The sequence below is a fragment of the Hippoglossus hippoglossus genome, chromosome 7 (genome assembly GCF_009819705.1).
Source record: "Hippoglossus hippoglossus isolate fHipHip1 chromosome 7, fHipHip1.pri, whole genome shotgun sequence".
NCBI lineage: Eukaryota > Metazoa > Chordata > Actinopteri > Pleuronectiformes > Pleuronectidae > Hippoglossus > Hippoglossus hippoglossus.
In genome coordinates this window covers 23,156,130-23,167,000 of record NC_047157.1, presented here as the reverse complement: position 1 = coordinate 23,167,000, position 10,871 = coordinate 23,156,130, and the positions used below count along the sequence as shown (strand labels likewise).

The window sequence follows — 10,871 nt, the reverse complement described above, 5'->3', positions numbered from 1 at the left end:
ATGCTGGAGCGACTACAGTCTGCTTTGAAAACTGTGAAGGAGTCTAAACGTAATTATACGCTCAAATTCTTGTTTTGTGTTTAACAGAGATGGGGAGGAGGTGGGGGGGGGGGGGGCTGGTTTTGCTGCAGTGTTACACAGGTAGCTTCGTGCATGAGCCTGGAGGTTTTAAAATCCTGTGTTGCACTCTGAAGTTTGCCTGGTCGGGTGTGTGGACTTTGGCGGCGTGAAAGTTAACTCCCGTCCTGACGATGTCAAGCAGCCGAGGCTGTGAGGGATTTTTACAGTTGCACTAAGTGATGATTTGCGGTGATAAGAGGAGGTGAGAGAGGATGAAATCCGGGCTTAAAGCAGCACATGTCATGATGTGCTAATGGTCTGTGTGTTGGATCCATTAGCGAGCCACACAGGCAGTGAAGTGAATTGATTTAACAGACAGCATTGACCGTGCTGAGTTCAGCATTAACTGACTGTTTGCATGATCAACAGTGCTCTCTCTCTCTCTCTCTCTCTCTCTCTCTCTCTCTCTCTCTCTCTCTCTCTCTCTCTCTCTCTCTCTCTCTCTCCCTCCCTCTGGGTCTACGACGTGTAGTCAGCATCTGCAGGCTGCTGTGGGGATGTCTGCACCGGCCGTTGCATTCTGGCTGCAGGGGGGGGGGGTTTACAGTGGTGGGGAGGGGGCTGCTGCCCCTCCTGAGCGCTGATCAGTGCAGCGCGTCAGAGGCTGGCTCTCTGGCTGGCTGCTGGGCATACCGCAGTGGGATTACTCTGGACAGGAGAACATGGAGAGCCAGAGGAAAAGACACTATGAAATAAATCAGTCCATTTGGATGTATCTGTGTGTGGTTTTAAGCGTGTGTGTCTGTGCATGTGCGGATGAGTACATCCGTCCCAATCCCTCTGCGTGTGAGTCACTGTGAATGTGTGTGTGTGTGTGTGTGTGTGTGGGTGGGCATGGCGGTTGCATGTGTATTCATGTGTTTGGCGACTCTTGATGTTCGACTGATGTATTATGCATGATAAGAAGACTATTTGCAAAGCTGCCTTTGCTTTGATTTGACCTGATTGCCGTTTCTGCCTGGGTCACCCAGATTAGGCCCCAGACGGATTGTAGATGTGTCTCTGGGCCCTTGGTTTTGGCTGTTACCTTTTTAACAGGATCATCATTCCACTGTGACAAACAGTCCTACGACACAGTCCCAGCCCACCAATCACAACTTTGCGAGCATTTCATCTCACTCTATTAACCAATCTCGACATGCTATTTTTATCCTGGAGGGCTGCAGACTGAAGGGATGATTATGTACCTCAGCCGAAAACTTTACACTGCCTGATGGGTTACGTAAGGCCACTGGCAAGAGGGGCCAGCTGTCACCAAAGCACAGCGTCCCCTCAAAGCGGGGTCACGCAGAGAGTAACAGGGACGAGGAACAGAAGATAGAATTAAACGTCTAAGCAGACAGAGACAGGCCGTCCAGCTAAAAACTGTAAGAAGCTTTTTTAGCTGCAGGAGATTAATGGAACCAAATTTATCTTTGTGGCGGCTCAATGTTTTTCTCATCAACCTCAGACGCTTAACTGGAGCTGAATTACGAGCCGTCTCGAGATAAGACTGTGAGTTAATGATACACAAGGCTTATTGTCGCTCCTCGCATTGTGTTTTGTATTTTCTTTTATCTTTAAAAGTTAATGGAATCGCACAAAACACCAGAACGAGCTCGCACATTATCTGCGACCTCAGATTCACACTCCTGCGTTTATCCAGGAGTTATGTGTGGTGTTGTTTTCTAGGTGTTGAGGGGCTGGGAGAAGACGGCCAGTGTTTTCCCACTCAGAGAAAAAATATATTTTGTGGTGCCAGCATATTTATTTGTGCATGTTTTGTATGCTAGTGGCATAGCAATGCAGAGAGGCTGCACGTTTGGGGATCCTGGAAGAGCTGAGCATAAGAAACACTGACACTGTATAAACCAAAGTGTAAATATCCACAGTCTGTCGTTTCATGAAGTTTGACAGATCCGGGACAGAGAGATGTCGCTGGAAAGCTTGTGCTCCGTGACAGTTTGTTCTTGAGGAGAAAGACAAATTATTGAACAGCAAGAAAAAAGAAAAACGGTTCCCGGTGTGTCAGCGGATGGAGAGATGGGTTGATAGATGGGAAGATGAAGGAGAAGAGGAGAGTGTTTCAAGGAGACAGTGGGGGAGGTGTAAAGAAAGGCTTTTGTGGGAAGTAATTCATGAAGTAAATCCTGCCAAAACCGATCTGAAGCTTAATCACAGCTTGTTTTAGGAATTCTGGCATGTGAACAAAAGAGATTAATCTTTCTGCTTTTAAATTTATCAACATTTGACACCACTTAATACTCGCCGCCTTCAGTGAAAAGAAAAGTTTTAGTGCCGGAGCTCGGGTTTCGTGTTCCTGCTGCGACTTCTACTACGAACAACTCAACCACTAACTCCAGTAACAAGTCCTTTAAGGTAGAGGTAGGTAACTGTTTGTCTTGTGTCCTCTCCTCAGCTGCTTCTCTCCTCCCTCACCGGTTCGTGACGGTGCGTCGAGGCAGCCCAGCCGCCAAGAGCGGCCAGATCCGACCCGGAGATCGCCTGGAGGCGGTGGAGGGACGCTCCGTGGTGACGCTGCCTCATCGGGAGCTCGCTCAGATACTTCGCCGGGTGGGAAACTCGCTGAGGCTCACCATCGTCCCCCGTCCAAGCACCTGTAAGCACATTCAGTGAAAACACTCAAATACGCCGCCTGGTTCTTCGGTCATGATCTAATCTCACACTTAATTCCCTTCAGACTCCTCAAGCCTCTCAGAAACAAATGAATATGACCCCACTCACAAAAGCAGAAAAGGTCAGAAGTCACGTCCAAAGGTGAGGACATAACCATCAGTTCATCTGATTCACTACCAGTACATGATAATGGTTATCAGTCCTGCCTCTGACTCCCTCTGCCCTCGTCTCCCAGCGGGACTCCAGATATTACAGCGTGGACCTGGATCGTGGCCCCTCAGGCTTCGGCTTCAGCCTGCGGGGGGGCAGTGAGTACAACATGGGCCTTTACGTCCTGGGACTGATGGAGGGGGGGCCCGCCTCCCGGAGCCAGAAAATGCAGGTGTGTCTTTTTATATAATGTTTTACTGCAACGTCTTTGAGTGAATCACTATGGCTGTCTCAGTGTTTTTGCTTTTATGAGTATTATTGTAGTACAGTGAATAGTTGCACAGTTCTTTCCAACAATGTTTTGTTTCTTAAAATGTGCTGTGATTACTAATCTATGTATGAAAAAAGTGCAGATGAGATTTGGTCGCCTCAAAGCCTTTTAAAAACTAATTTTATATTTTCAGAAATCAACACACAAAGATATATTCTGATTTACAGTCTTTATGAATGTGGTTTGATCATATTTGATTGACAATGGCCTTTTGACCTTTTGAGTCCGATCAGTTAGCGGAACTCAGACAAATTCTAAAATATAGAAATCTTACATGAAATAACCAAAACTGTTTCGTTTTCAGGTTGTTTTTTTTGTGGACATTGCTGGAATTAGTCAAATACTGGTTACGTGCTGACAAGCTGAACTAACATCAAATCTAACATCAGCTAATATCTGCTTGACACGATGATAAATGATACATTTAATGATGTGAATGATGAATGTAAAATGTGAGAAAACGATGAAGCATGGCCCCGTTTTCATTATATCACGACCGCTCCAATCAAATCGGCTTCAAATTATTCAAATCACTTGATTATTCATCACTCAGTTTTTCATTTCACATCCATTATCATCTCTCCATTTCACATCATCCCGTTTAATTTTTGTGACTTCCACTCATCGCACACATCAACACGTGCCCATGTTGCCAAGCTGGTGTTACATTTTAGTAGAGAGCAGCAAATGTGGCAGTAATATGTTGAAAGTAATTGGTCAGTACATCAGCACAGTATAATCTTGACATGTGACAGTAAGAAGAGCATGTAAAATAGATGAAGTGCATTTATCAAATATCTGCTGTGGAGAAATATCAGTTTCTGTTCCAACATTATACTGCGGCTGTTTTTAAGGAGTAACTTCCTGTAGGTTACGACATTTAAAGTCATTTGTCTCTGTGGCGCCCGCAGGTGAGCGATCAGCTTGTGGAGATCAACGGGGACAGCACAGCGGGGATGACGCACAGCCAGGCCGTGGAGCAGATCCGCAGGGGAGGCCACCGCATCCACCTGGTGCTCAAGAGAGGCAACGGCTACGTGCCAGACTATGGTGAGACCCGGGGGTTTGTGGGTATCAGTTTTGAATGTCTGAGATTTAAAAAAACGTTTAACAAATCAGGGAACCTGTCTTTGGCATGTGGTATAATCTCCTTTCTGCTTTTTGTGTGACGCACAAATTCTAACTAAACTAACCCTTTACTCTTTCTTTTGTCTTTTGGGGTTTTTACCTCTTACACATCTTTGGTTTATCCCTCTCCATCTGGCCTGTCTGGGTTTCCTTCCTTTGGACATTTCCCTCCTTTCCACTCCTTCTTCTTCTTCTTTTTCTCTCTCTCTCTCAGTGGAGCTCTCCAGTTTGTCTCTATGTATGACCAACTCCAAGCTAGGCGAGCCTTGCTTCTATGTCATTGGACGGACAGAGAATACGCGGTTGGTAATGGTTCCTGTTAGTTCTCCCATTTTCTGTCTCTCTACATTCCTCTGCTCACTCGCCGCTGCTGTCTTCACTGCGGCAGAGCGAGACTGTGCATTGACCCTCGTCTTTAGAAGATAACCTTGATAAAGTAGAAACGTAGAAATGTACCTGTGAACAGAATTCATCCAACTTTCCAATTTCCAAACACGCAATCGCATGGTTGTAGAGCATAATCCGGAATGTGTCGTGTTTCTATCAGAGGGTTTTGTCAAGCTTACACTAAAATAGAAAAAGCAGCTGTTGTTTCATAAAATGACTTAATGCATCGCTTTAAAAAAACCACTGTGGATTTCAGAGCTCTTTAATAACAGATTACATAATGTTCTGTGTCAGAGATTTTACTCTTCCTCTCTGTTACCAGCCTGTTCACTCTGTTTTCTCTTCCTTCCTCCATCCCCTCTTCCCGTCTAATGTGCGTCCAGGCCATGAGCGCAGAATCGCCCCCCCCTCCCTCCTGCATCACCCCAAGAAGCAGAGTTTGGCTGCAGTAGACTCCACTGGACAGAGGGGGCGCAGCTCCAAGCCGAAGAGGAGAAGCAGGTCTTCTGATGGACGCGAGAAAGAAAAAGTGACTGAAAGGAGGAGGAGGAGAAGAGGGGCCTCGGAGGGAGGGGGACGCTCGGGTTTGCAAAGCCCCGTCTCCGAGTCGGGAGACAGGTCCCGGGACAGGAGGAGGAGGAGGAAAAGAGAGTCTCAGAGTTTACCCAGAGATGCTCTCAGGAACCATGACGATAGTGACACGGAAAAGGGAACAGTGAGGGGGAGAAAAAAGGAGAGGGAGGGCAGGAGACGGAGGAGGAGTAGAAGCAGGGGGAGAAAAAGCAAGAGCAGGGAGAAGAAGAAAGAGGTTGAGAAGGAGGCGGAGGAGGAGCAGGACGTACCTGCTGTTGAGGAGCAGGTGGAAGTTAAGGAGGAGGAGGAGGAGCAGGACGTACCTGCTGTTGAGGAGCAGGTGGAAGTTAAGGAGGAGGAGGAGCAGGACGTACCTGCTGTTGAGGAGCAGGTGGAAGTTAAGGAGGATGAGGAGGAGAAAGTGGAATTAGAGAGAAGAGCGAGTGAGGAGAATATTACCCTACCTATTCCAAGTCCAAACCAAAAGCTTCCCAGACCCAAACAAAAGTGGGAGGCCGAGTATGAGGAGAACTGGGACATGGCAGCAGAGTACAGGGAGCTGAGGAGGCAGAAGGAGCTGGAGGCCGAGCAGGAGCAGGAGAGGTCATGGGAGGACGACAGGGGTGAAACTAGAGACACGGAGATGAGCAGGTTCGAACAGGACGACGATGCACAGAGTGGGCGTTTAGAAAGGCCTCTACCCGGTGTTGCTGTGATAGATCCAGTGTCACAGAGAGAGCCCTTCTCCTTCCTCAACTCCACGCTGTCTGTGCAGCAGCTGGAGGACGATGAGTCAGAGTACGGGGGCAGCCAATCTGACAGCAGTGTGTCTGCTGCCAGTATCTCGGGCCTCTCTCTGGCTGGCGGGCGCAGGGCTGTGGTGCTGCCAGGCCCGTGGCTCACACCCAGCCAGCAGAGGGCACCACAGGTCATAGGGGGGAACAGGCACCCTGAAGGACAGACGAGGCAGAGAGGAGGAAGAGGAGGTGTCTCTTAAAGTAACACCATGGAACTTGTTAACCTTGGAATAGGAAGAATGATCCTTCAGTTCAGTGCATGTCTGAAAGCAGCTTGATTGATAGTCACCGCTTAAATTGTCAGAATCCGACCCAGCAAGTTCAAGAGTAATGCTGAACAGCAGATCAGTTAAAAAAAAAAAAAGTTTATCGCCAATATTCAGACAGGAAACTTTAAAAAAACGAATAATGCTGAGCAGAGTTTGTTGTATTTGTTACAGGGGAAGCCAGGGATCATGGGTAATATCCACCGTTCAGTTGTGGTTCAGTTCAGTGAGACACAGTCAGAGCTCCGTTCAGCTTTTTCTCTACATGAAAACCACGTAATTGCTCGGAGTGGCTGCAGAGGGCGCTGTGGCTCAGCTAAAGTTACCTGGTGTTGCTTTAACCTGAGACAGGAAGCAGAGCCACTGACACTGGATCAGATTCTGTCCATCACACACTCGACTGGTTTTGTGCAGCTACCCTCACTACACCAACAGTTTCTCTCAGTCACTTTGATATCCACCGTAGTATGAAGTCATATTCTTTGTGCCTTTTTACAGCCGACCTGCGGCTGGTGTCAACCGTCACTATTACATTTTCACATGGTGAAGTTCTGTCTTTTCCACCGGTGACACAACCACAACCTTGTCTTTGTTTCTGAGGCGCCGCCGCCCTCGTTGTGTCGCTCTCCTCTCCTCACGTGATAGATATTTCCAGGACGGAGAGGTTTTCCCACACACCTTCCATCCCCTCGCTCACCTTTCGGCTTCTCTCTGGCTACGTCAGCACAGTGTCCTCTCTCTCTCTTAACCCCCCCCCCCCCACCCCCCCCCCCCCCCACACACGCTGTACAAAGACTCTCTCTTATACCTCATGAAGATACTGAGCAATAATGATGCAACAGTCCAAGACTATCAGCCATTCACATCCACCGCACCGCGTCGAGAGGAGCCAGTGTGTTTGTACAATATCCTCTTTGTCTCATGTTGCCTCAACTCGTAATGTCGTTCTATATGTAACTGAATACACGATTGTGACAATGCAGATCCCTTTTTGACAGCAGGTGTGAAATCTATATTCTGTAAATATTTGTAGAGAAATAAATGAGAGAACCTATTGTAAATACTACACTAACAGGAGCCAAGCCCTGGTTTGTATTACTGGATCGTAATACATCACGATAAGTCTAAAAATATATATAAATATATATATAAATATATGCAGTATATCTATATATTACATACAACAGCTACACGTTCAAAGTATTTATTGTTGTGTGATGGGGAAATACTCAAATTGCTCTATAGCTTTGGTGGAGGCTAAACAGGATAAAGAAGTATATTGTACCTGCCCTGAATTCATAGATGAATGTTTTTGCAATATGCTGCTTGAGTGTGGATTTGGATGCTCTGTGTCGTGCCCCCACATCAGAAGTCAGCAGAAGATGCCAAAACTGTGCATCCAGCGTGCATATTTCCAAGTACTGTTAATATTGTGTATGTGCAGTCAGAACAAAAAACCACTGTCTAGATTCTAGAGAGTGCTGTGCCCATCGTGCCACGTACAGTTGCCTTGGTAACATAAACCACTTTATCCTAACCACAGATTTTTCTTGCTGTGAAAACCCTTGCTCCCAGGTCTCTAATACGACAGGTGGGCGGGCCGTTTAGTAATTTCAGTCATGCCAAAAAAGATAAAAACAAAGGCCCTCACTGAAAACCACGAAAAACCACAAAGTCATAAGCCTCTGCAGAGTCTGAGCTCAGTGACGCGTCTCGGATTGACAAAACAGCACATTATTTTTTGTTTTGCTCTCTTTTTTAAAACGTTCAGTTAACGGGAGCCAGGCTTAGTGGATACTGTGAGATGTTATTTTTCTATGAAATTATCTTTTTTGAAATACTCAGGTTTTCAGATACTTTGCTCTGGATACGTCGTCAGGACAAACGAAGCTACAGTGACTTCACGTCGTTTTCATATATATAACGCAGAGGCGTCGCATATTATTTCAAATCTTGTTGTCGTTGAATTCGGAGACGCAGACTGTTACAGCTGTTTGTTACCAGCCCATAATCATAATCTAAAGGTTGTTGCTGTACGTGAAGTCTTAGTGACCAAGCCAACATACTGCACCCCCCCCCCCCCCCCCCCCCCCACCAGCCCACCCACCCCAAACCATACAGAGTAGCTTGGTAGCCTATATGTAAAAACAAATTATTTTCTAACGTTTGCTATTGTTCTGGGTTTTTTCTTCAAATTTTTTCTTTTTTTAACTTTCATTTGAGGGGGATTCTACGGCTGAAGTGTAAACACATTCTAATGAAACCACAAATAAACTGCTGAACCAATTCCCTCAGTGGTCCTGCATGTCTTTGTTCGAGCACCGGAGGAGCCTGGGTAACGGACAGCAGATGGCAGCAAAATGATAGGCTGCAGTGTATTGAGGAGAGAAGGGATTTGATGTGTGTTGGTGTGTGTGTGTGTGTGTGTGTGTGTGTGAGAAAGAGATCGAGAGGAGAGAGCCGAGATTATTTTTAAGCATCCCATAAAATACATATTCCCAAAATAAGGATGCCATGTATAATTCACACGACTGTAAATACTAAGACACTGGTCAGGGAGGATTGAGATCCATCAAGACGCTAAAATAAAACATCTTTTTATCCAAAGATCAATTATTCAATCTGCTCTTTGCAAGAACATGGATTTTACATTTTCCCTGTGGGCTCACTTCCAATACTGTAAAGCAGGAGCATCCTCACCTGTGTGAGGAAGACTATTACACACACACACACACACACACACACACACACACACACAGAGGGGGGATGAATTTATAGCGTCTCTGCTCAGATATGAGCACTTAAGTCCTGCCACTAAAAATAACATCGCTCTGAGGCCTGTCTTTCTCTCATCTTGTCTTAAGCCGCATCCTTCTGTTCAAGACAGCTCAGACAGAAAGAGAGGAAATCACATGTGTATATAGATAGTATGTATATGTATTTATGTATTTGCACATGTAAAATCATATGTATATCCTATATATATATATATATATACACAGCAGAATAATATCTTTCAGATTATTTCCCTCAAATCAAGCTTCTGAATTTCACCTCCAGAGAAATGTTCAACATGGACATGTGATTTGGTGCCTGCTCTTTATTTCAGGCTTTACATTGAAGTGTCAAGTTTTCTGCATGTGCAGAGCTCAACAGGAATCCTGAAGTAAATCAAGCTACAGACAAAAGATGCTAAATCAGAGTCAGATTGTCCCTTCAAAATAAAATGTCTTCAGTAGCCGTATTGTAGTATTATTACTGTGGGTCATGTGGAATTTACAATTGGATGGAAATAGACTTTATTAAATAACCAGATTTAACTAGGGTCTCATATTTATAATGAATATACTGTGTGTTTTGTAATTTAAGGGAAGATGCTTCGAGCTGTGTGATACGAGCACGATAGTCCAGTTTTTTATCATACCTATTGTAATTAATAAAACAGTCAAATTTCCACAAAATAGCTCCTGCAGAAATGTAGAAAATACTCTAGTGTAAAGATGATGATGTGGCTGTATACAGGTTTTAAAAGTTTGTCTCAGAAGCCTCGGGCAAAATGGATCCTTTAACGAGCATGCACATTTCTCAGGTATTATACAGGACATGCATGGATGGATAAACCTCGGGGGTAAAATGTATCTCTGGAGCCATAATTACTCCACCACCACTATTCAAATAAAGCAAACAGTGCATACGGTGCATATGAGAACGGTTGTGTGGAGACGTTTTCAACATTTGTTTGCATTTTCTCTCAGTTACTCAAAGTCTATTTGGACAAAACCAACCGAATGTTTATATAATCAACTGCATTCATCTGATAATCACCAGCACTATTTACAGATATAACACAGATCTGGGTTCTCACATGTTAGAGATTACAACTAATTTACCTTTTAAACTTTACCTTGTTCTCTCAATAAGCATAGTAATTGAAAACATGTATGGTTTTACAATAATATTACAGTATTATTTATTTTTTTGTGATATTTTTGAAATTACTGTTATTGAGTTGTGTTTGTTTACGCTGTTAAGTGGCGGATTTAGTTATAGCCATAATAGGAGCCACAATTTATACAACATCCAGGCACAATTCCAAAAAGGTGCACATTTCATTCATTCTTTATTTACCGGTAGCACTATAACTTTGAGCAAAGCTACACATCATTGAATATGCTGTGTTTTGAAAATTATTCCTTGTGCAAGAACATTGTTAAAGGCTTGGAAAATAAAAAAACTCTTAACAAATCATGCTTATTGTTAGAATTGTTAGTAAGTGAATAGTTTTCTTTACGACTACTGGTCTTTATACCCTTTGTATTATTGATGTCTTGAATTAACGAGTGGTCACAATAATAAAACCAGGATTCATTCACCATCGGGGTTTTGCATTAACCATTTCTCCTCAAAGCACTTTTCACCTGCAGTTTTATCATGTGGGCGAAGACTTGCTGCCCTTCATCGGTGCTTTATTGTGAAGGTGTTGGCCGGAAGCCTTCCATCATC

The 10,871-nt window shown here is 44.6% G+C and overlaps 1 protein-coding gene across 5 annotated transcripts in view; it reads left to right on the top strand.

Annotated features, from left to right (window-relative positions):
* LOC117764494 (membrane-associated guanylate kinase, WW and PDZ domain-containing protein 1) overlaps positions 1-6,525 on the top strand; it is a 36,803-nt gene extending 30,278 nt beyond the window's left edge. For 3 of the 5 annotated variants that reach the window (XM_034590328.1, XM_034590327.1, XM_034590329.1), the window contains exons 13-18: positions 2,519-2,719; positions 2,801-2,877; positions 2,972-3,118; positions 4,129-4,267; positions 5,116-6,328; positions 6,365-6,525. In XM_034590328.1, the coding sequence (XP_034446219.1) occupies positions 2,519-2,719; positions 2,801-2,877; positions 2,972-3,118; positions 4,129-4,267; positions 5,116-6,302 (1,751 nt within the window). In that variant the 3' untranslated portion in view covers positions 6,303-6,328; positions 6,365-6,525. Of the gene's footprint in view, positions 1-2,518; positions 2,720-2,800; positions 2,878-2,971; positions 3,119-4,128; positions 4,268-4,559; positions 4,664-5,115; positions 6,329-6,364 lie in introns of those variants that run through there. The other 2 variants (XM_034590330.1, XM_034590331.1) reach the window with 2 other exon arrangements.
* Positions 6,526-10,871: the final 4,346 nt, after the last annotated feature.